Genomic DNA, 25,246 nt, shown 5'->3' with positions numbered 1-25,246 from the left:
GGTGACGTGGAGTCACTTTCCCCAGGGGTCTCTTGGTAACCATTATTGACTCTGGCACAGTTAACCTGAGCCCAGATGCCACTCCAGAATCCTTCATGACACAGCGCTACAGGACAGCCGTTCCTAATCCATCAGAGTTGCCAGAGTTGATAATGGCTAAGTTTCTTTCTAACTCCAACAGCCTATAATTTTATGATCAAGGTGTGGGAGGACTAAACCAAGCATTATCCAGCAATAACCGCCTAGACTTATTCCCTGGATCTTAGCCTATGATACAAATAAGTTAAACTAACTGATGGTCTACTGAATGAGTCCTACAGTCCTGGGTTCCAATCCTGGCTTTGCCTCATCCTAGCTATGTTGCCTGGAGCATGTTACTTCACCTCATCTTTAAATTTTGAATATAATGAAACCATCTCATAGAGTTGTTGTGAAGATGAAAAGAAATGAGTTAAATAAGACTCTTGATAGCTAATGTTTGAGCACCCAACAAACATCGACTGCCATCTTCTTACCCAGTAACAAAGAATAAATCATAATCCTTCTTTATATGTGATCAATGTTCTGAAACTGGCAAAGTGCATTTTCATTTCCAATGTTAGTTAATGATCATTATAGCTCTCTGCGAAGTAGGAAAGGACTATCACTTCCCTCCTTCCAGACCGCATACTCCTGTTAATGCAGCCAAGAACATTTTTGGAGTGACTTCATTGAATCCCCAATTATAAAAACAGGCCTTCACTTTGCCCCGGCCCCAGTTTCTCTGCATCCTTGTTGGGTAGCAGCTCAGTTGTGTCATCAAAATCCCACAGAAGTGTGAGAACCTCTGGGGGTCTGGATCTCACCATTTCTGTCTCCACAGGACGGCACATTTGGGCTGAACTGCAGTGAACGCTGTGACTGCAGCCACGCAGATGGCTGCGACCCCGTCACAGGCCACTGTTGCTGCCTGGCTGGATGGACAGGTAACCCCCTCAACCGCGCCACCTTCCAGGTCCTGGGAAACTGAGCTTTTGGTATTCTGCCACCTTTTCTTGACTTTCCCTTCTTTTCTCCTTCGCTTTCTCTTTTTATTTCCTAGGAATCATCTTTCCTTTATCTCCTCTGGGCTTCAGTTCTCCATCCCATTCAAATTAACAAACGTTAATTGAACGCCTGTTATGTACAGGCTCTTTTCTAAGGGCTGGGGACAGACCAGTTTTTAAGTCAGACAAAAGTGTGGGTGCTCAGTCTGTGCTTACAGAGGATATGGTGGAGATAGACAAGAAACTTTCACCTTCCCCCGGGCTTAGACTCCTGGTCCCTACACGTATCCTGGCAGTCCACCCCCTAAACATACTGCAAATCCAACCATTTTTCACCAGCCGCTGTCACTCTGCTTGTACACTGAGCACCATCCCTCACCCTGCACTGCCTCGGCCTCCTTCTTGTCTCTGGGTCTCCCCTTTCGTCCAGCTGCCCCTACTCTGAACATGGTGACCAGATCCAGTCACATCACACTGAGGCTCAGAATGCCTCAGTGGCATCCCATGACATTTATCCAAACGCCATCCAGTGACCTGGGGCCCGCGTGGTCTGGCCCTCCCCAACTCCTCTACCTCTCTTACGCCCCTCCCATCACTCGCTTTGCTTCAGCCACGTGGGCCAAGTGTCTCCCGACTCCAGGCATCAAATGTGCATTCCCTCTGCCCGGATCACTCTTTCTCCTCCTCTTTACCTGATAATACCTTCTCATCCGTCATATTTCAACTTAAAGATGACTTCCTCTGGGAAGGCTCTATGCTCGGATACTACCACCTCCGCAACCTGGCCAAGATTATGAAAGAACTCCTTTAATTAATTCTCAGAATACCCTACAGTATTTTAATTCTCAGAATACCCTAACAGTGGTACTTACTTCAATTGTCACCGAACTCTGACTGAGTAACTATTCATTTATTATCTGCCTCCCACATTGACCGTCAGTTCTGTGCAGGCAGGGGCCAATCCGCCTTGTTCGCCACTGTAGCCAGTGACTGTCACACACTGAGAAATGGTTAAGGACACAGAGCTGGAGCCAGGCCACCTTGGGCAAGTCCTTTAACTTCTCAGGGCCTGAATCTTCCAACCATAAGATGCAGATAATAATAATCCTTATAACTCAGGGTCCTTTGGAAGTTTGGATGAATTAATACCTGTAGGTGCTAACAGTACCTGGCACGATAGCAGATGTTCAGGAAGTGTAAGCCACAAACACAATGTTAATAACATGTTGCATGAATGAACCCACTGGCCATTCCCAAAGTGGTAGACAGCAAGGAGTGAAAAATACAGGCGTGGCTGGCAGGGTGTGTCCTCAGATAAGAATTCACACCAGGCTGCTCAGCAACCTCTGTTCTCCACAACCAGAAAGTCAAGGACTGGGGGCATTGCTTCCTCTGTAGCATCTTCAATCTGACCCCCTTGTCCTGCCCCTTCGTACAAAGCTGGACTCCACCCTGGTTACCAACACCCTACACTCTTGGCTGGAGTCAAATGGAAATCCACTTTAACTTTTCATTGCCTTAATTTTGAGTGAACCGATAAGATTTTAATGACATCTGGTGCTTAAAAATTCTGTCTTTGATGGACAACCTTTCAGCAAGGTCTCTGCTGTTCTAAAGCTAATTTCCCCAAAAGTGGTCCTGAAGTCATTTCAAAGGAGCAATTGATGTTCTGAAATTTGTTCAAGCAGAAGAAAACCAAAGAAAGATAGGGAGGGCTTGGGGTACAGGCCCCAGCCTCCTACTCAGCGAGCCCTCCCCACCTACCCCTGACCACCTAGCCCCTGGCATACTGCTCGTCCCTTGAGTCAACACTCTTTAAAAATTATCATCATTTTGGCTGCACTGGGTCTTCATCGCTGTGTATGGACTCTTCTCTGCAGCGTGTGAAGTCTTTGCTGCAGCACAGGCTTTCTCTGGTTGTGACGCGTGGGCTTAGTTGCCCTGCAGCACATGGGATCTTAGTTCCCAGACCAGGGGCCAAACCTCCCACATCCCCTGCATTGCAAGGTGGCTTCCTAACCACTGGCCCACCAGGGAAGTCCCTCAACACTTTGCTTTAAGCAAGTGAATGTCTTCTCCCCTCACCCCAAGTTAGCCACAGGCTTCTTGACTGGCATGATGTCTAAGTCATCTTGCCTTGTACATAGTAGTTGCTAATTCAGTGTTTATTGAGATAAGTTGAAAGAAACTGGCCTGTAATATATGGATTTTCCCCTTGAAGTGAGGAGATCTTGATGATTATCTGCTCCCATCTCCTCCTGCTACACAGGAGGAAAAGGAGCTGCCCCAGGTCTCAGAACGTTACTGCCAACAGGAGGCACAGGATTACACTGTAAAGGGGAACCATTTCTTCATTCAACTAGCATTTATTGACCCAAACCATTACCAAGTCTTTATTTGGCAGCTACCATGTGGCTGGCCCTGAACTAGGCCCAGGAATAAATGGCAGAATTCAATAATAGTAATAGACCCTGGGCACCTATTGTGTGCCAGACACTGTCCTGGGTGCTAGAGATGCAGAAATCATGATGATGGTTTCCCTGCCTATTGGGAGGACCTGGATAAAGAGTCAGAAGTGTCAATAAACCATGATCCCTGTTTCCCCAGGGCACATACATGAACTATTCAAATGATAGGTAGGGACAAAGCTGTATGCCACTATCAAATATATGCTTGAATCCCTGGCCAGACATCCAGGAAGGCTTCCTGGATGAAGAGGACCTAAAATAGTCCATGAAGAATGTGCGCTGCTAAAAAAAAAAAATGTGGGCTGCTGAGTTGCTACCGGCCTTATTATATGAACTAGAGGTCACAATACGTGGATTCTCAGTCTAGCTGCACCCATCAATATAGATGTGTAGAGAGCCCTGAAAAACAAAATCTTAGATTCTCTAAGGTAAAAAGGAGAGGGTCCCCAAGGGGGATTATTATCCCCAGACAGGGGCTAGAGAAGGCAGCTAACTGAAGACACCATGCCTCTTCAGAAGCTGTAGTTCTGAGAGAGAACCTCCCTTTAGGCCAAGGCCAGCCGCTCTGACCTCACCAGTGCAACTGACCTTTAGATTCTTCTCTCCACTTAGGTGCCAATGTCTGACATTCCAAGGTCTTAGGACATAAAAGAACCTCAGACAAGAGCCTCACCCACAGCACCAGACCTAGACTAGAATAACTGGCAGACCCTAGAACCCAGTGGGCCCTTGCAGCCATCTGCAATCTGAGCATAATCACCTTACACCTATGATTCTTAATCTCGAAAAAAAAAAAAAAAGAGGACACATTTTTGACACGAAGACATTTTGAGGATCCCAGACAGGAGAGTAGCTGTATTTCTACTGTCTACTGATTTGGGGGAACAGGAGAGTGACCGGCTGCCGTGAATTCAGGGGTGCTTTTGCGTGCATTGTTTTATTAATCACAGTAATATCAGCTCATAGTGCTAGGAAAGAGCTGTATCTGCGTGTGATGCACGTGCCTTGGGCACCCTAACAAAGAGCGCTTGATGCACAGGTGGGATCGGAGGCCCCTGTCCGATAGTGGAACTCCACCTTAGCCCAGTTTGCCTCCGGAGAGCAGCAGGCCCCTCGGCCTGCAGTCCGAATCTCACATTTTCAACATCCACAGGCACAAGAATTCCTTGAGGCACATCATGGCTTTTGGTTTGGGGTTTTTTTTCTTTTAATATTTATTTTTAATTGATTGATGATTGCTTTACAATATTGGTTTGATTTCTGTCATGTATCAACATGAGTTAACCATAGGTGTACATATGTCCCCTCCCTCTTGAATCTCCCTCCCCCCTCCCACCCTTTCCCACCCTCTAGGTTATTACAGAGCCCCAGTTTGAGTTCCCTGAGTCATATGGCAAATTCCCATTGGCTATCTGTTTACATATGTTCATGTATATGCACCCATGTTACTCTCTCCATTTATCTCAGACAGCTTTGTGTTTTTTCCTGCCCCAGGTTGCCCTTCAGTCCATTCATGCTATTTGCCACCTCTTGTGAACCTGAAACTCCGCTGAGAGAGACCTCCATTGCGGAGTGAAATGTGACCAACGGATTCTCACTGGGGAAAGATGGCATTTCCTGGAGAATCTCGCCCCAGCCCCTTCCCTCCACTGTTCAGTCACTCAGTTGTGTCCAACTCTTTGAGATCCCACACCAGGCTTCCCTATCCTTCACTATCTCCCGGAGTTTACGCAAACTCATGTTCATTGAGTTGGTGATGCCATCCAACCATTTCATCCTCTGTTGCCCCCTTCTCCTCCTGCCCACAATCTTTCCCAGCATCAGGGTCCCTCCATACAGAGGCATCAGACATTTACTGTCATTTTCTGCAGAGTGGCATCAGAAGCCCCCACCCTGCTGTAGAATTGAGCTGTCACAGGAGGAAAGCCCAGGGAGGGACAGGGAGCCGGGCTGGACGGAGGCGTTGGAGGGGAATGAAGCCAGTTGATCCCCTCTCCCCCACTCTCTGCCTCTGTTCTGCCCCCTCCCCTTTCCTGCCAGCCCAGGTGGGCTTGTACATTCCAGCTTGCCTCTAAATTGGTCCCACCGCTCTCCTGCTGCTGCTAGGGCCGGCTCTGTTCACTGAGCCTGAATGTCTTCCTCCCACTTTCTCTTTCTCATGATCCCTGTCCTTATAACAAGGCAGACATGCTTTTTAAACTAATTCTGCTCCTCTCTGAGCCTCTGGATATTCACCTTCCAAAGCCAAGTTGGTCTCCGGGGCCCCCACAGTCCATTCACCTTATGCATGTCGGACTAGCAGCCTTTCTGCCTGGGAGGAAGCCCCTCCACAGAGCTGCGCATCCAGCCTCAGGCCTTTTAAAATTCCTTCTCAGCCTGCAGGCTGTAATCACCCCCAACATATATTTCCTTTCTCTCAACTCAAAAAGATTGTGTAGGCCTTGTTCTTCTTTCTGACAGATTCCATCCATTCCCCCTTAGGCCACTGTTTGTCAAACTGAAGGTCATTAAATCAATTTGTTGGGTCACAACTAGCTTTTTTTTTCCTTAATGAAATAGAATACATCATAGTACAGAGAAAATATCAGATTGCATCATAGTCGGTGACAGTAAATGTCATTTGCAGAGCACTGGTTCCTATTATTCATATGTATGCACATTTGATATAAAATACGTATTACACTGAGGACTATGGTCAAGAGAATCTGAAAAGAGCCTCCCACTCTCTGGGCCACTGCCCAGGGGCTGGTTGGCTGGGGCCCCGCAAGGACCAATGGCCCCTGGACTAACATGGGTGAGCATGCAACTCACTCCTAGCTCGTGTAGCCCCCACACCATGGCACTTACTTGCTCCACTAACCTTTGCTGTTCAGTCACTCAGTTGCGTCTGACTCTTTGTGACCCCATGGACTGCAGCACATCACTAACCTTGGATTTCAGCTAACATGTCAAAGACAAAGGAGACCTTTCATGATCCGACCCCTTCTGATTCCCACAACCTCATCTCTTGCTGTATCCCATTGTATACTTTATGTTCCAACACACTATGCTCTATTATCCTTCAAGGCATGATTCTCTCTCTCGCCTCCTGCTCTTTGCACATAGGACTTCCTTTACCTGGTCAACTCCTACTTGGTCTTCAGGACTTATACTTCAGTCATTCGCCTCTCCCCAGAAGCCCTCCCTGACCATCCAGGCCTCTTTTTCCCTCCACATTTCCAGATGTCCTTGCCTCTCCACCCCCCACCCTCTCTTGCTGCATAGTACACCCTCTCCATCACTCTTCCTTTCGCCCTCACCCCTTACCACTGACCCGAGTCTGTCTGGCCCACAGGCATCCACTGCGACAGCACATGTCCCCCTGGACGCTGGGGCCCCAACTGCTCTGTGTCCTGCAGCTGCGAGAATGGTGGTTCCTGCTCCCCAGAGGACGGGAGCTGCGAGTGTGCCCCGGGCTTCCGAGGACCCCTGTGCCAGAGAGGTAAGGCTGGCCCCCACCCCACAGACCTTGGACAGCTCTTCCTCCCTACTCCTTCCCAGCTGGAGAGAGGCTGGGTTTACAGAGTTGGCCCCCATCAAATCCCTCCCTCTAGTCCCCTTTCTCCATCAAATCCCTCCCTCTAATCCCCTTTCTCCCAGCCTTAACTTTTCTGTCCCCAAGTTCAGGGCCCAGCCTGACTCCCCTGTAGAAACAGGACCACCCCCACTCCTCTCTGTAGAAAGGAACAGGCCTTCCGAGGTGTGGGTGGATGCGACTCTCCCGGTATTGTTGAGAAGCCTCTCTCCTTCACCGTGGGGGACTGGACAGGTAGCCAGGCTGGCTGCTGCCCCTTGAGCTGCTGACCACCACCTCCCCTTCACCCCCAGTCTGTGCCCCCGGCTTCTATGGCCATGGCTGCACCCAGCCGTGCCCCCTCTGCGTGCACAGCAGCGGGCCCTGCCACCACGTCAGCGGCATCTGCGAGTGCCTCCCCGGATTCTCCGGAGCCCTTTGCAATCAAGGTATTCTCTCCAGGGGTGGGGAGAAGGGTGTTGGGGGGTGGGGGTTCAGGGAGACGAGGAGTCCTGGGAGGGGAGTAGAAGGGAAAAAAGGTTCAGGATTCTCACCAGGCTCTGTGGAGGCGGTTCCTCGGCTCTTCAGGGTTTGTTGCTCAGTTGCTGAGTCATGTCCAACCCTTTGTGACCCTATGGACTGCAGCACACCAGGCTTCCCTGTCCTTCACTGTCTCCCAGAGTTTGCTCAAACTCATGTCTGTTGAGTTGGTGATGCTATCCAACCATCTCATTCTCTGCCATCCTCTTCTCCTTTTGCCTTCAATCTTTCCCAGCATCAGGATCTTTTTCAGTGAGTTGGCTTTGGGGGGCTTAGAGCTACCTTAATGAGAATTGGATATCATGGGCTATGAGAAAAAGCCATTATGCAATTGAAGGAACAGGCTCAGAGAAGGTAAAAAAGACTTCTCCATGGTCTCACGGCTAGCAAGTAGCAGAACTGAAGTGAAGTGAAGTCGCTCAGTTGTGTCTGACTCTTTGCAACCCTGTGGACTGTAGCCTACCAGGCTCCTCCGTCCATGGGATTTTCCAAGCAAGAGTACTGGAGTGGGTTGCCATTTCCTTCTCCAAGGGATCTTCCCGACCCAGGGATTGAACCCAGGTCTCCCACATTGTAGGCAGACGCTTTACTGTCTGAACCACTAGGGAAGTCCAGCAAGTAGCAGAGGTGAGAATCAAATTCTGACTCCAAAGCCCAGTCTAAACAGATGAAAAATGAAACGAGCATAGCTGAGGTCTGCATACAAAGTGGCCGCAAATGGCTAGTGCTGCATGTCAAGTGGGAAAGGCAGAAAAGGCTGTGGGAGCTCAGAGGAGATGGTTCGGCTTCGCTGGAGATGGCAACTTCCCAGCCCTTCTCTCCTCGCACTCAGGCCAACATCACTAATCCCCCACTACACGCTTTCATGTCTCAGCTACAGAATTCACAGCTCCCACTCCAGCCAACCTCGTCCACTCACTGGGAGTTGAAAGGGGAGTTAAGCTTATTGCACTGATCTGCAGTTAAAAAAGCCCTAATTTGTGTCGTATGCAAATTTCCATGCTGTAGATATTCCCATCGTGGCTGATTTGAAGGTACTAGTGGTTTAACACCAGTTGTGAAATTCCTAAATATTTAACAACCAGGGTGATGGTAGAAGCTGGCTTCAGTGCACATCATTACTTATTGCTGTTACTGGCTTGGTTAGGCCAAGGCAGGGTGGATTTGGGGTACAACTCCATCCCGTGCTGGATTTCAACTGGGACTTAGCCTAAAAGACAGATGGAAGAAAAGCATTGTGGGTAGAGGAACCAACCTGGGCAAAGCACAGGGGGGTGGGTCTGTGACTGTCCAGCCATAGGACGTGACAGGAGGATTCAGGGGCTGTGGGTGGCAAAGGGACTGGGAAGGTAGTCTGGGGACTCCTGAAACGTTCTGAAGACAAGGATGCAGAATTTGTACTTTAACCTGTAAGAAGTGAAGAGATCTTTGTCTAAGGTAACCTTAGAACTAAAAGCAACTTCAAGGCCATCTATGAAAGAGTTTCATCTGGCTTCTGCTTAAATACTTCCTTTGAGCACTCACTGCTTCCCAGGGGACTGAATCCTTTTGATGAATAATGACCACTGAGCTCGGCTATTTTTGTAAGTGTGTGGGCCGTTAATATGTATGAGTGGGAAGTTTACTCCATGTTGCTTTGAGGTCATGAGAAGTTTGGAACCCCCCCAGGAAACGTATGTGACAGTTTCATTTGCTTGCATCCCTCCTAGGACAGTTTAATCATAACCTGACACGTCGAGGTTTACTTATTAAACATCAGAGACCCAGCCGTCAATACAGATAGACTGGGTCTAAATTAGGACCTAAGCAGCTCGAGGAGTAACTCTCAGATCCTGCAATGTCTGATTTATCGCCCGCTGGCCTAATGAGTATTTTCCACATATAGATCTAATAGAGTTTGCTATTAATGGCAACTGCCCTGGTTAAGTCTCAAACCTTGTAAAAAATTGAACTGACAGTTTCTAATGACCGGCTTTTCAGCGAGTTACAAATTACAGACATTGCTTATGCAGAATCATTAAACATAGATTAAATATAACCAGATGTTTTCTTTTCACCAGCCCCCCAGCCTGCTCCCCCCACCCCCTTCTCTCCACCTTTCCTCCCTTTGCCTCACTCTTGATTCAGCTAAGAAGTCAACCAATTAATGCATTAGACTGATCACATTAGCAGCTCTGTGGGTGAATTTGTCAGCCTTGTGTATTTGAGAAAGACTTCAAAGATAAGACTGTCTTGTTAGCGAAGATGAGTTGGTTTTAAGAAGGGGGTCAGTGGAGCATCTCTGGCACCCCATTCCCCACAGAGGGCCAGGACTAGGGGATGGATTCCCAAAATCAGGTACCTCCCAGAGGCTGACCTGTTTTTCAGGAAACAGAAGCGAGAGGCTGAGCTGCAAACAGGTGATGTACACGCCATCCTCCTGGCAGTGGACCTGCCCTGGAAGGAGCTAACGGTTTTGCTAGGGAAGAGCACAGAGGCCCAGAGCAACCGGGGTTCCCACAACCATTAACTCCAGCCCAAGGCCCGTGGGTGAGGGTTATCAGCCCCATTTCAAAGATGAGGAAACAGACTTGCTCAAAGGTACTGGGACAGTGAGTGGCAGAACTTCCAAGCTGTGGCCAAGTTACTTAGCCTCTCAATGCCTCAGTTTCCTCATCTGTAGACTTAATGATAGGGAGTAATAATGAACATGTATAATAATGAGTATTACAAGGTTAACTGCACTAATGGTATTTGTGACGCACTCTGAACAGTGGTACATGAAAGAAACATAGAAGTGCTTATTGGATACATAAATACAACTAGCAGCCAGTTTTGGCTGGTGAGCCTGGTACACCATGCTGCCTTTATCATTTGTCCCAATTGCTAACAATGTCCTGGAGAGACACAGGGTGGACACAGATCTGAGGCAGCTGCTGCCCACCATCTAGTCGGGGGAGGGCTGGCAACATGGGGCAGTGTGGCATAGGGAATGGCGAGGGCAGTGGGCCCAGGGAAGTCGCTTTTCTTCAAGAATCAACACCTTCCCGTGATTCTCTGTGTGGCCCAGCCAAGTGAGGGCCTCGGGGATGCAAGGACTTCCTCCCCCATAACAGGGATGCAAGGAGGCCATCCTGGAGGGTGTAGGGCTGGCTGGAGCCGGGCTTCGAGGGGAGCATGTCGAGTTGAGATGCGCTCTAAGGAACAGGGGCCACTGATTCCAGTTTCAGAACCCACTGGAAGGTCACTGCTCCTGGCCGAGTTTGGCCATCTGGGGAATAGTTCTTGAGTGTTGTACGTCGTGCACTGTGCTGGGCACTCAGACACAACAAAGAAAAAGAGAGGCAAGTTCCCTGCCCTCACAAAGCCTGCGGTCCAGAGGGGAAAATCCTGAACTCAGCCTTTTCGCAGAACTTGGCCGGAGGCAGCGGTGGGGAAAAGGGGCAGCAGTTTATTTCCGCATATTCAGCCTTGAGCACCTGTTGTTCTTCCAAGTGTGGTGGGGATACAGACATGGGTGGAACCCAGGCCTGGCTGGAAATGGTTCACAACCCACAGTAACATAAGACCAGGGAAGAAACTAATAGACTAGGGTCCTAGAAGCTCAAACAGGGACGTAGCCTCCCAGAACAGAGAAGGGGGTGAGAGGATTCAGTTCAGCTATAATATAAAAAAACAAAAATAACTGAATCGAAAGTGACAAGCTTTGTTTTTCCTCATACATTAAAATAAATAAAAAGATCCAGAAGCAGGTTACTAGGAAACAGTGGGGTAGCTTTCAAAGGTGTCAGGGACCCAAGCTGCTTCTGTCTTGTTCTGCCATCCTCAGCATACAGTTCACCTCTGGTAGCTGCTTGAGCTCCAGCCATCTCACCCACAATCTTCCTCCATAATCCACATTATTCTTCAATAGGGAGGAATGGGCAAATAAAGACATGCATTTCCACTTACCATTGGCCAGAGGGTAGTCACACCTACCCAGCTGTGCAGGTGGCTGGAAGCCCAGTAAACTCTACTTCTAAGGAACAGAACTGGTATTAAAGGACTTGTTGTCTACTATAGAGGGATCACGGGGAAGGTGGCACTTAAGATGAGTCTTGTAGGCAGGGCAGGATTTCCACAACTGGGCACAAGGGTCAGGGAAACTCGGAGGAACAGTTAGAGTAAAGGCGTAGACAAGAAAGGCATGGGGTGTTATTTGGAAGAGGGTATGTAGTCTGGTGGCTCATGGTTTTGGGGTGAGGTGTGTTTAAGTGCTGATCTCTAGGATCTAGGTTTTATTCTGGGGCAACAGGGAGCCACTGAGGATGTTTGAGCCGGGCACAGGAGTGCAATGAAGAAGGCTGTGCTTTAGAGAGCTCAGGCTCTAGGAAGCAGGTGGAGGATGGATTTCAAGAGAAATGAGAGGTAGGTGCTTGGTGAACTCATACCTAGTATTTAAAGGAGCTTGCAGCTTGGTTGAGGAAATCAGCCTTTCTTCCAGCAACCAAAGAGTGACTCCTCCAGGAGGGGCTGGGCCCAAAATCCTGCAAGTGACTCAAAGTGGAAATACGACTGGAGCTCCGTGTTGGAGAGCCCCTTATGGACTCAGGAAGGTTATCCTGAGGTGGCTGAGTGGAAGCTCAAGGAATAGGTTATATTTGCGGGGACAGGGACAGACATTTGGGGCTGGCCCCCTCTCCAGCTAACTGCAGACAGACCAGCCACCCCGCATGTCCCTCTTCTCCTGGCTCTAAACATCCTCTGCCCTGAGGCTGTGGGACCACAAGTGCGGTCATGGACAGCTGAGGGCTGCGGGCAGGGAGCAGTAGGGTGCAGAGGTGTTATTCCCAGCCTCACCACTTCTGCCTGTGGGACCTCAGCCAAGTTATTCTACCCTTGTGGGCCTCAGCCCATTCCTGTCAGAGGCGGTCAGGAAGAAGGCAGCTGTGGGCACAAGAGGAGGAACTCACTGCTATGGAAATGGGGGTACTGAGGCAGGCAATTCCCACCTGATCCTTGACCCCATGGGGGCCACGACTGTGGCCTGGGAAAAGGGGTGTGGCTGTGGGTGGTGGTCTGAGGAGTACAAGTGGAAGAGCAGGTGCCAGGCTATCCTGTGCCCACAGTGTGTGCTGGAGGGCATTTTGGGCAGGACTGTGCCCAGCTCTGCTCCTGTGCCAACAACGGCACCTGCAGCCCCATCGATGGCTCCTGCCAATGCTTCCCTGGATGGATCGGCAAAGACTGCTCACAGGGTAAGCTGCTGCCCCACCCTGGGAATGTCCCCCAGAAAAGCCCCCACCCAAGGTCAGGCCCAGAACCTCTCTGCCCCTGGTGCTTCCACCTCCCAGGGCTGAAATCTCCTTCTGCAGATAGGAGTGTTCACCCGAGTCCCATAGTCTCTACAGCTAACATGATGAACTCCTAGGAGTGATCACTGGCATTATTAACTGCTAGTTTTGAAGATATGAACATTATTGGTAATATCATTAACACTGTAAATGCTGCATATTAATAGTCCTAGAACCTGAGCAAGGAGTAGCCGCTAGGTTTGCACGGGGAGGAAGAGGAAGCAGGGAAGTAAGGTGAGGCCAGGGCAATCTCTGGGTAGGGGTGAGGGCATTCTCTGGGTAGCTCATGTGAATGATGTCCTGGGCATCACAGGCCCAGACAGGGCATTGTAGGTGCTGTGAGGTGAACCCAGTCTGATACAGAGATAACAGGGACCTCCAGTTTAAAGGCAGAGACCCAGCCTCTGCCCTGTGGAGTCCTTGGCTGATGGGTGAGACCCAGCCGGTATTCCTAGCAAGGTCCCAGTTAGATAGCCTGGCCTGAAGGCATTTCCGTGCTGACGGCGGTGTCATCCTCAGGAAGCTCACCAGCCGAGAGAGACTCTCTGCCCTGAGAAAATCCCCATCCTCGTGGGGAAGTTAGCACACACAGTGTTCACACCATAAACACGTGTTTACCATTTACCACAGACACCCACACGCTCCAAATCACAGTCAGTCCCCAGAGAGGGAAAAGTCAGAAACCCTCAGAGCTGGGAGAGTGGACAGAGAATCACCAGGAATCCGGGGTGCCTGGGTCAAGAGGTGACTGGAGGAGTTGTGGCCACAGTGGTTAAGCCCCTGCAAGTCAGGAAATGCCAGCGGGGGCATCGCGGCACCTGGGCTCTGACGTGCACTCCCCCTTCCCCTCCCTCCCTCCCCGCCTGCCCCTTTCCGCCTGCCCTCACCCTCTGCACCCCACCCGCCCCCAGCTTGCCCACCTGGGTTCTGGGGCCCCGCCTGCTTCCACACATGCAGCTGCCACAACGGGGCGAGCTGCAGCGCCGAGGACGGGGCCTGCCACTGCACCCCTGGTTGGACCGGACTCTTCTGCACGCAGCGTAAGCCCCGCCCTCCAGCCTCCCAGCTATCTGGAATCCCGTGCTGCAGCCTGCTGGCTGCCGTGGGCATCGTCCGGGCCTGCAGTGGAGGGAGGGAGGAGACAGGTGCCTGGCTGTGAGCTAACCACTTCACCCTCCACCCCTGGGATTGGAGAGGGTGGCTGGCTTCAGGGGATTGATGGGGCCCAATCCTGGAAGGTCAGGGCCATTAGGTACCCCAGCAATCACCAAGACCAGACGCTCCCTGGACAGGGGGCCCTGAGTGGGGAAGAGCAGCTGGTGGCTGCGCAGCAGAGAGACACCAGCCTGGCCTCTGGTTCCAGGGCACCTTTGTCCACAGGACTCCCCACCCGCTTCAGTGTGAGGGTTGAGCATGGAGTGGCTCGGTGCAGGGTCTCACTGGCCGTCACCCCGTGCTCAGAAAGAGAAGGGAGGTGAGACGAGTTTGGTCCCGACGCAGACCGCCACCCTGTTTCTCTCCAGGCTGCCCAGCAGCGTTTTACGGGAAGGACTGCGGGCGTGTGTGCCAATGTCAGAACGGCGCCAGCTGTGACCACATCAGCGGCAAGTGCACCTGCCGCACAGGCTTTACCGGGCAACACTGCGAGCAGAGTAAGCTGCCCTGAGCCCGGGTGTCGATGCGGGGCCTCAGCCTCCTGCCGGGGGAGCCTGCCCCTTCACGGCCCACCCCTCGGGGCCCTGCACCCTCTATTCTCTTGATTTTGGGAGCAGCTCCCAAGGAGAAAACCTGAAGGTTGGGCCTACATTGGTGTTTGAAGTTTCTTCCTCCAATTGGGGTGGGGATGGGCAGGTTGGGGCAGAGCAGAGGTTTTACTGGGGGAAGGAGCTTAATGAGAGAAAGCAAAGCGGACCTTGTTTGATTCCTCTGAAACCCCTGTGGCACCCAGCTTGGGGGCCTGGTGCTGGAGGATGCTGTGTAAATATGGACCAGGTGAGGAGGTAGGGGTGGGCATCCCCCACCACAGGGTTATAGGTGTCATCTTGCCCCAAGGAACAAACCAGAACACATCAGGCACCACAGAGAAAGAGGCTTTACTCCACGAAAGTGAAAATGTTAACAGCTCAGTTGTGTCTGACTCTTTGCAACTCCATGGACTTTAGCCTGGCAGGCTCCTCTGTCCGTGGAATTCTTCAGGCAAGAATACCAGAGTGGGTAGCCATTCCCTTCTCTAGAGGATCTTGCCAACCGAAGGATCAAACCCAGGTCTCCTGCCTTGCAGGCAGGTTCCTTACCATCTGAGCCGCTTACCTGGCTTACTCCGTGAGGCAGAATAATCACCGCTGCCCAGGCGTGGGATGGGCGGGGTGGAGAGTAAGCACATTGCAGGGTCTCTGCCACCTCCACTTCGTGCTTCACAGGATGCGCCCCAGGAACCTTTGGCTACGGCTGTCAGCAGCTATGCGAGTGCATGAACAATGCCACCTGTGACCACGTCACTGGCACCTGTTACTGCAGCTCTGGATTCAAAGGGATCCGGTGTGACCAAGGTAAGGCACAGATGGCAGAGGTCCCAGGGGCTAGGAAAGGGTTCCACAGAGGGAGGCTCTGGGGAGATTCCAGCGGGAATGACTGAATTGCCTAAGGACCCTTTGTGACTTCCTTTCATTCACATCCGGGAAGAGACTGGGAGTGGAATGGGGTGGGCTGGGGAGGGGTACCCAGGCACCGGAGAGGCTGATGGAGCAGGCAGCCTCTCAGGCGCTGCTTCCCTCTGCTCATCCTTGACAAGTCTTGCAAGCCAAGGAAAGATAACCGAAACCAGTGCTGTGGAAAGGTGAGATGAATGAGCTGGAACCACTGCCAGATTCTGGTCCTGCCATGACCCACCAAGTATGCTTGGGCAGGTCACTTCCTTTTGCTGGGGGATCTGTTATCCCCACGCAAAGTGGAAAGACACAGGGTTCTGCTGAGACCCAAGGAGCCCAAAGGGGCTCATCCTTGGCTCCAGGTCTATGGTCAGACAAGACTGCAGCGTGTAGTTAACGACCAAGTTGAGATTACACGAGTAAAGGACTCAGCACAGTGCCTGGCTCATGAGTGAGCACTGGATGAATGGTTTCTGCTGTTGGTTCAAGGAGACAGGGACGAGAATGGGCATGCAAGCATCCGCAGTACAGGAAAGGGGCAAAAGGCATTTCCACTGCACTCTGGCGGGGGATGGGGGCCAGCCCGCATGTATCACTGAGAGGGGTGATACTTTAGGAGCAGAAATCCTAAGCACACTGGTTCAGCACTCACAGCTTTCATTGCCAGTCTGTGTTTAGTGCTCACAGTGGGATTACTGTCCCCGTGTTACAAATGGGCAGACCAAGGACTCCGAGTCATACAGCTGGTAAACAGGGAGAGGGGCTGAATCCAACTTTTCCTGACTCCTGAGAAACTCAACTCTACCAGTTACTGGCTGTGTGATCTCAAGTAAGTTACCTAACCTTTCAGTGACTCAGTTTCCTCATTTGTGAAAGGGAAATAATTAGTCTTTATTTCTTATAGGACTTATAAACATCCCTTTGAGGGCTACTAGAAAGAGTAAATGGGTTAATATCTGTAACTCAGTTTTAGAACAAAGTAAAATACTCACTAAACACCTATTATTTGTTTTCCATCTATGATCACATTTGCTCCTTGTCATGACCCTGGGTGGGACTCCACCTGGGTAAACAGATAGCTGAACACACGTCCAAACACGTGATGCTGAAGGGACTGAGCAATAGGGCCAAGACCTAAACCAGGGTCTCTCGACATTAGAGGAGCCAGCCACAGGCTGAGGCGACCTGAGAGGAAGCAGGCCTGCCTCCAGCTCAGCCCCGCCTCTGTCTGCAGCTGCCCTCATGATGGAGGAGCTGAACCCCTACACCAAGATCAGCCCAGCGCTGGGTGCAGAGCGGCACTCAGTGGGCGCCGTCACGGGAATCGTCCTCCTGTTGTTCCTCATCGTGGTGCTGCTAGGACTGTTTGCCTGGCGCCGGCGGCGACAAAAAGAGAAGGGCCGGGACCTGGCTCCCCGCGTCTCCTACACGCCCGCCATGAGGATGGCCAGCACTGACTACTCCCTCTCAGGTGAGAGCTATGCCCACAGCACCTCCCGCTGCCACCTCCCCCGACACATGCACAACCCAGCAGGAACCCCGCGGCATTCTTGGGGACCCCGGGTTTATTGGTGCAGGTGGGTGGTGGTGTCTGCAGGGCTAGCTGCTCAGACTCGCCTAGAGACAGCGGCGGCGAGCAGCAGGAGCTAACTTGGAAAGGTAGACAGGGTCCCCAGGGAGTGTCACAGCTACGGTTAGCAGGCTTCTTTCATTTCTCCAGAACTTTCCCTTCTCACTGGGCTTCAGTCGCAGAACGTCCACACGAAGCAGTAACTTGCCTAAATGCTGCAGGGGACCCTCTCCCCAGCCTGATGTCTGCACCACCTCAGGAAACCAGCCTTGGGGCCCACTGTCCAAGCCCTGTCTCATTTTTGCTGCCTTGGTGAAGGCCTCAGAGCACCCCTCCCTCCCAGTTCCCAGAGTTAGGAGGGCCCGATCTACAGTGAGACGGGACAGTGCTGAAAGTGTGGGCTATGTCCCTCGAGACAGGTCTGCAGGAACCCAGCCTGTTCACAAATGTGGTACCAATGCCAGCAGGCATTCGATTTGGGAGTCCGAGAGGGGTGGGGATGGGGCTCTTGGGCCAACCCTTCCTCTCCCCTAACCCTAGACTGCTGCCTTAGAAATAAGAACAGCTTTTTGCTTCATATTTTATTAAACTGAAAAGGTCAAAGTGCCCCTAACATTGCCCCCAGCCCTAAGCCACAGGAGGGTAGGCCTGCTGGGGGAAGCACAGGATGCCAGCTCTCCATAGCTGGCTCCACGGCTCATGGCTGCCTGAGAAAGCCCAGAGATCACGTCAGCCTGCTGACACGCCATTCCTGCTAAGCGCGGCCTACCATTTGCCCAGCTCTGTGCTACGCACAGCACATCACAGGCCCGGGCACAGACCCTGCCTGAGAGAGCTGCTGGCCTGGGTGCCGCCCTGAGTTTCAGCCAAAGCTGAGATCCTCTGATGAAGTCCCAAAGCTTATAGATTTGGGGACTTTCTTCTCTGACCATAATAAGCAAAGTTGATTGGGTTTTCCCAGACCATCCCCACTGGAATTCTCCAGCCCAGTGTGGAGGTCCTAGAATTTGCAGGAAGGCAAGGCCAGGAGTGGGGTTCTCTCTACAGCCTCAATACTGGGATCTGACCCCGGAGGAGGCAGGGGAGGGTCAGCTCAGCCCTACACAGTGACTCAAGAATAGTGAGGCTGTCAAACTAACACTTCTCATGCTGGTACCACCGCCCACACTGGCACACTGCAAGCAGGGCCAACACAAGGAAAGGGGCAAGTCAGGCTCTACAAGTTTCCAGGGGGAACAGTAGACGCCAGGAAGCTCGGGGGATGGGGGACTCGGCTGCCTCTCTGCAGAGCACTCTCAAGGCGGCCACACCAAGCATTAGCTTAGGGCTGTCTCGTGGCAGGGGTATGATGGTATGTGGCACCTTGTTCTCTTCCCAGATTTGTCTCAAAGTAGCAGCCATGCCCAGTGCTTTTCCAATTCCAGCTACCACGCACTGGCGTGCGGGGGGCCTGCCACCAGCCAGGCCAGCACTCTGGACAGGAACAGCCCCACCAAGGTACCGGGCCCCTGACTCTCCCCAGTCCCCATCCACTCTCTTCCCACTGAGCCCTCCCCTCTGCCTGGGGAAGAAACTGCACCGCCACTAACCAGGGTCTGCATGGAACCAACTGCCAATACAATAAACAGAGCCCCGTGACCCCACGTCTACACACTATGAAGCGTGTAAGAGGAAGCCAGCAGGCTCTATGGAGCCAACACGGGCCATGTAACCAGTACACGCCACACATGACCAACCCACAGCATCACTCAGTGAACACACACCCCATACCCTGTGTGTAACCAGCGGGGGCCAAGTCATGTGATCATCTTGTAATCATCTGTAGCCTTGTCACACACAACCACGTGACCACTTCTGCCTCATGCTAACACATATAATGAAAACACCCCACCACTCATCACTGCAGTATGTTACCAACACCATGTGTGCCACAAGCCCACAGAGTAACAGCCAGTGCTCAGGTACCACCTGACATCCTTGTACCTGGACACACTACATGTTATCAGTACATACCCACAACATACGTTGCTATCAGAACCACCACACGGGACACAGAAACATCAGCCACAGCCCGTGTTCCCACTGACAGAGTCGGGCAGCACTTCAAGGTCAGGTGTGTACCACCCTGGACAGGGCCCTCCCTCCCAGCTTCCAACAGAACGCTGGCTGCTGGCAAGATGTCCTTTTACATAAGTCACAGGCCCTTGGGCAAGGACGTCTCAGCACACACATGTACTAACCCCCACTCCCAGTATGCCAGGACCTATAATGGGCAGAGAGGTTCAGAAATGAGAAACAGCCCCAAAAGACCACAAGGTCAAAGGGCTCACACTGCACGCATGCAGACATGCACACCATGGATCATGGGGAGGTTGGGGCGGGGGGATTGGTACAATCCCAGGATTCCTGGCTTCTTGTACCTCTGTCCTGGGTCAGAAACATGTACAGGAGCAGTTTTCATCCTCTAGGCCTGTGCCTTAGAGCTTTAGGGATCATTTCTCCCCCTCTGTGCCACAGAAAACATCCACAGACCACAGATCTGGTAGGAGTGCATCCTGAACCCCCCCAGCAACAACACAGACCCCGTACAGCCCCAAGAGCTACTACTATCAAGCCAGCACCCAAAGGTCACTCTTCAGGGCTCTCAGCTTCAGTTCTCCAATGGAATGGGAGTGCTGCATGCAAGGGGACCTTGAGGTCCACACGCAAAGCCTGTGACCATCAGCTCAACCCAGCCTCACAGCTTTAGGCCTATTTGAGGAGCCAAGGGAAAGGAATCCAGAAGTTTCTCAGTAGGAGGCCCTTGATTAACAAGAGCCACGTTATCAAGGCTACAGCGGACACGAAAGAAAAGATGCCATGGATGAGAGGCCAAGTCCCTGTGTCCCTGTCATTCTTAGTCTCATTCTAACAGCGAAGTACCAGTCACCTTCTGTCACTAAGTCAGGGGGTGGAGTTACTACAGTGCAGCCCACTTGGTGACTCTCTGGCTCACTTCACCCTAGGGCCCCAAAGCACTTCTGTGTAGTCAAGAACCCTCAGCCTAGCAGATGTGCAGCAGGGGCAAGCAGCTGTGATGACATGGAAAGGACATGGGTCTAGGAGCTGAAGTAGACCCAGCTCTTGTGTGTGACCCTGCATAGGGCCCACGAGCAGGACTCAGGTCCCCATCTGTGAAATGAGAACAACGATCCTTGCCTCATATGAAGGGCAGCTGTGAGAGTGCAGGACGCTATCCGGACGCCTTCCCCTCGTCACATGAAAGGGAGACTCTCCCTCAGCCTGGATCAGGCAGCAGAGGGGACGCTGATGCTGCAGGCAGCCTCGGCGCCGCTCCCTCTGCTGGGGATGGCCTCATGCTGCAGCAGAGACACTGCCACACACCCTGTCTCCCGCAGCTCAGCCCCACCCACTGACCTGCCTCCCCCACCAGGGCCAGCTTGGCTCAGGTCAGTTCTTGGCTCCCCTTTGTCCCAGGGGCCTGGAAGCCCTACAGCTTCAGCCAGACAGCTTAGATGGGGACATATGCTCGGCTCCCACTGGGCCCAGCCACACCATGGTGGCCTGTCATGGGAACACTTACCTTGTCCATCCCCCCAACGACCTAGCACCTAGGTGGGTCAGAGTCATCACAGGGGTGGTACACGAGGGTGGGCAAAAGCAAAGGCTGGGCAGGGGCATCTCAAGGGCACTAGATATTAACTCGTTCTCCTGCTTTCCAAACAGCTCAGTAACAAGTCCCTTGACAGAGACATGGCAGGCTGGACCCCCTACAGCTATGTGAACGTGTTAGGTCAGTAGTGGTTTGAGTCTGGTCCCTGGCCATCATGCCCCGCCATCTTCTCCTTCTCCCACATTGACAGGGGCCCTGTCCCAGCTACAAGAGAGTTAGTAGATAAATCTTAAGCATGATTTCCCCCAGGAAAAAGGGGTGTGGGGAGGAAACTCAAGCCCCTATTTCAGTTCTCATAAGCAGATGAAGCCCAGGGCCCCTTTCATTCCTATTAGGGGATAGGTGAGGGTGGCTGTGACCAGGACCACAAGGGAGAAAGCTTGGGTCCAGGTGTGGGGATTCAGGTTGGAGGCAAAAGATGCACTTACCATCTGGGAAAAGGACCCCCTGCCTGAGCCAGGCCCTACTACCAAGGTGCCCCATTCAAGGGCTTCTTCCCACTGCCCTGGTGACACTAATTCCTGAGGGGTGTGGGGTGAGGGATGGGGGTGAGAGGCAGCAAGGCCATTTGGCCTCACCTCTAGCAAACCCTCCTGGACCCACTGGCTCTAGGCTCCCTCGGATGCTACACGGAAGCCCTAATTCCCTTCAACCTGCTCCACCCTGCCTCTTATCCCCCCTCCCACCCCTGTATTACACACCCCTCCCCTGCCATACCAGGGCCCTGGGAATAATGGCTGCTCCCTGTCATTCCTCTCACTAGACTCCCATTTCCAGATCAGTGCCCTGGAGGCCAGGTACCCGCCCGAAGACTTCTACATTGAACTTAGACACCTCAGCCGCCCCGCTGAGCTACACTCGCCAGGTTAGACTCCCAGCCCTATACCCTCTATCCCCTGGACCCCTGAGGCCATCCTTTCAGACCAGACCCAGCACCTACCCCAAATCCCCTTCCTATCCCTTAACCCACCCCCATGGACCCAGAACTCTCCCTGTTGAGCCCCTTCCCTCTGACAAGCCTAGTTCCCCACGGGAAGAAGGAAACCTGTCTGGATCCCTCAGTCATTCCTGCCATCATGCTCAGCGGATATGTACAAACTGCACCTGGTTTTATGTGGAGGGAACACAGCGTAACCACACTCCCTGCAGACCATGGACTACAACCCAAAACCACTGAGAAACGACTTGGGGGTGGCCACATCTTTGGGCCCAAGGGTGTGGATGACAGAGAGTAGACTGGCCAAAGAGCCCAGAGTCCCCCAGAGGCAGAGCCCAGACCAAGCACTCCTAGATCCAAGGGCAGGTGGTCCAGGAGGGATCTAGAGAGGCTGAGGCTGGATGTGCCAACCAGCATCCTCTGGGCCCATATATTAGGCTCAAACCTGGTAGCTTGGGAAAGATGCAAAAATGAGACTTTGAAGGTCAGTCCCTACTGTGGGAGGAGGTGGGGTAGGAGTTACAGAAGTAGGTCCAATGAACAGAGAATTTGGGCCCCCAACAAAGTGCCCCTGCCCTTGAGGGCACCCTGAACACCCTTGGGGCCTAAATTCAGGCTCTAGCTGGTTCCTAGAGCTCAACTGAAATGCAGCTCTAGCAACCCCTGCAGGTCTCTGGGTCCAGGGAAAGTAAGAAGAGCAAAGGTCTGAACTCATCTACCCAGTAAGCAGTTATGGGCTTCAGAAACCCTGGACTTATACTGTGCTCCCGGCTGTCAGCCCCTTGAGCAATGCAACACACACACACACGCTCAGGACATTCAATAATCCCACAGAATACAATCCCCACCCCATGCAACACACACACACACACACACACACACACACACCAGCCTGCACCCCTTTCCACTTGGAAGCATCACACACACACACACACACACACCAGCCTGCACCCCTTTCCACTTGGAAGCAACACACACACACACACACACACCAGCCTGCACCCCTTTCCACTTGGAAGCATCACACACACACACACCAGCCTGCACCCCTTTCCACTTGGAAGCAACACACACACACACACACACACCAGCCTGCACCCCTTTCCACTTGGAAGCATCACACACACACACACCAGCCTGCACCCCTTTCCACTTGGAAGCATCACACACACACACACCAGCCTGCACCCCTTTCCACTTGGAAGCAACACACACACACACACACACACACACACACACACACACACACCAGCCTGCACCCCTTTCCACTTGGAAGCAACACACACACACACACACACACACACACCCCAGCCTGCACCCCTTTCCACTTGGAAGCATCCTCTGGGCTCAGCCCAGATCTCTCTCTTCAACTACTACAGACAACGCCACCACACGTCATGTTTTGGCTTACACTGAGAGGCTAGTAAACAATGGGAGAGTGCACCTTAGGACATCTGGGTTCTACATGGAGCTCACCTTCTCACTTGTTGGTGCGGTCTCAGACAAGTCATTGCCTTTGAGTCTGAATTCTGTTCTATAAAAAGGGGGTTAACTTTTTAATAGTCTAGCCTCCATCCCTCAGGGAGAGCAAAGGAAACCCCTGGTCCCAGAATAAAGATGCCAGGGGTTCAGATTGTTGCTGTCCTATTTCTGAAGGGCACAGGTACCTATAGGTCCTTTAGAAGAATAGCAAACTTGAGAAAACTTGGACCTGGCTCTACTCTATCACTCAGTACCATGTGGAAGGCAGGGAGACAGGAGGAGACTTCCACAAATTCCACTAAGGAAGTCTATATGGAGGCGGCATGAGGAGGTATCAGAACAGCCATGTGTTGGTCTTCGTTGTCAGACACTGGGGAGAGTTAAGTGGACTCTAACTGTATTTTAGTAAGCACTTGCTGCATCCCTTGACTAATACTGCAGCCTCAGTTAAAAGCTGGGGGCGGGGGTGGGGGCGGGCGGGAAGGCTTTGACTGTGAGCTCAAGTCATTACTGTCCAAATTCAAAATATCATATAGTTTCTTTTCTGGGATCACCAGCAGCGAAGAATGTGAGCTTGGTCCCTGAAGTTTCATGTCTTTCCTACCTCTGGCTGGTGCTGAGGACCATGCATTGTGGGAGCCTAGGATAAACTGTGGTAGCCAAAAGGGAAAAAAGAAATCCTTGGCATTGAAAAACACTGGTAATATTGTTCAAAGACAACTCTCAATTATGTGCATATAGTCCACCCAAAAAAGTGGGGGCAGGGGACTAAAAGAGCTGACTGGCTGGGAATGACTATATAGCCTGTAGAGAGGACTCATCAACCTCAGCTGCCTGTCCACCTCCCTCTGGCTCCCCTCAATTGAGTATCGGATCCACAAGGGGAGAGACAGGCAAGACTAGAGCTATGAGGTGAGAAAGTCTTCACCTTCATTCCAAAATCCAACAGAATTGGGATTTGGAACGTCATACACCCTTCCCCCAAGCTAAGAACTGGCCCTGACTCATTCCCTATCCTATATTCTTGGAACCTGGAACTTCTCTTACAGTGACTGTAGGTGGCATCAGAACTGCCTGTGGTCACCTCCAGGAAGACATTCCCCTCAAAGAGGTTACAGAGCAGTAGCGCTAAACATGTGGGGGGTGCTAGAGCTCACCACTTAGGCATCGGAGCTTTTTAAAGAACTCTCATATGGTCAAGATGACTTAGAGGAGATTAAACCCCAAGTAATTTTCTAGAACTAAAGAACTATTTTCTGGGTAGGAGAGAACAGGAAAAAAAATAATAATAATAATACATGTAGTCTAAGTAAACTTCATTCACCCCTCTATTTTTCTTTCCTTTTTCTATTTTTACGCAGGTGCTTGTGGAATGGATAGACGTCAGAACACATACGTTATGGACAAAGGCTTCAAAGGTAGAGTATCTAATCATGATGTACCGTTAGGAAGGCTAAGAAAGATAAAGAATGCAAATCTGAAATTGCCAGGGTTTCTACCAGAGACAAAACTACGCATTTCCTCCCCCCACTCCCCAAAAAAGTTAAAGACCACAAACCTGGAACGGCTGGGTAGCTCTGCCCAGGAGGAACAATCATAATAATAACGATTTCATCTTTTGATTTCAGTTGCACCTGCTTAGGAAATGCTTGTGGGATTTTTTATAGATGCCAACTAAATGTCTTCGGAAATGCAGAACGTCATTATCCTACCAATTAGTATAAGTTCAATTGATTATGAAATCTGAAATAAAGTCTATCTACTTGCCCCAGAGGCCTCCTGTCATTGCGCTGGCGAGGAACACCACCCTGTACCTGCTGGCTTTCTGCGGGCGTAAGGAATGAAATGACACCTAGCGTTACTGTTGTACGATGCCCCATCTTTACGAGGTCTCTGTCCCATAGAGCAGAGAAGCTAGGACTAATCCCCAGCACATGAGAACTGCAAGTCAGATCATCCCTCTAGGAAGTATACAGGTGAAGCCACAGATGAAAGGTCAGGTCCTTTCCCAGGCTTAGGGCCTAGGTTTAAAATGAAA

General features: G+C 51.6%; 1 protein-coding gene across 20 annotated transcripts in view; it reads left to right on the top strand.

The window, feature by feature from the left end:
* MEGF11 (multiple EGF like domains 11) overlaps positions 1 to 25,246 on the top strand; it is a 391,832-nt gene that overhangs the window by 356,006 nt on the left and 10,580 nt on the right. For 2 of the 20 annotated variants that reach the window (XM_069595454.1, XM_069595451.1), the window contains 11 exons: positions 863 to 965; positions 6,828 to 6,974; positions 7,361 to 7,495; positions 12,674 to 12,802; positions 13,810 to 13,938; positions 14,422 to 14,550; positions 15,319 to 15,447; positions 16,781 to 17,017; positions 18,495 to 18,613; positions 21,553 to 21,654; positions 24,570 to 24,626. In XM_069595454.1, the coding sequence (XP_069451555.1) occupies positions 863 to 965; positions 6,828 to 6,974; positions 7,361 to 7,495; positions 12,674 to 12,802; positions 13,810 to 13,938; positions 14,422 to 14,550; positions 15,319 to 15,447; positions 16,781 to 17,017; positions 18,495 to 18,613; positions 21,553 to 21,654; positions 24,570 to 24,626 (1,416 nt within the window). Of the gene's footprint in view, positions 1 to 862; positions 966 to 6,827; positions 6,975 to 7,360; positions 7,496 to 12,673; positions 12,803 to 13,809; positions 13,939 to 14,421; positions 14,551 to 15,318; positions 15,448 to 16,780; positions 17,018 to 18,494; positions 18,614 to 20,842; positions 20,910 to 21,552; positions 21,655 to 24,569; positions 24,627 to 24,836; positions 24,978 to 25,246 lie in introns of those variants that run through there. The other 18 variants (XM_069595455.1, XM_069595453.1, XM_069595465.1 and 15 more) reach the window with 16 other exon arrangements.

This window comes from Ovis canadensis, chromosome 7, assembly GCF_042477335.2.
Source record: "Ovis canadensis isolate MfBH-ARS-UI-01 breed Bighorn chromosome 7, ARS-UI_OviCan_v2, whole genome shotgun sequence".
Classification (NCBI taxonomy): Eukaryota; Metazoa; Chordata; class Mammalia; order Artiodactyla; family Bovidae; genus Ovis; species Ovis canadensis.
This window is presented reverse-complemented; position numbering and strand designations above follow the sequence as displayed.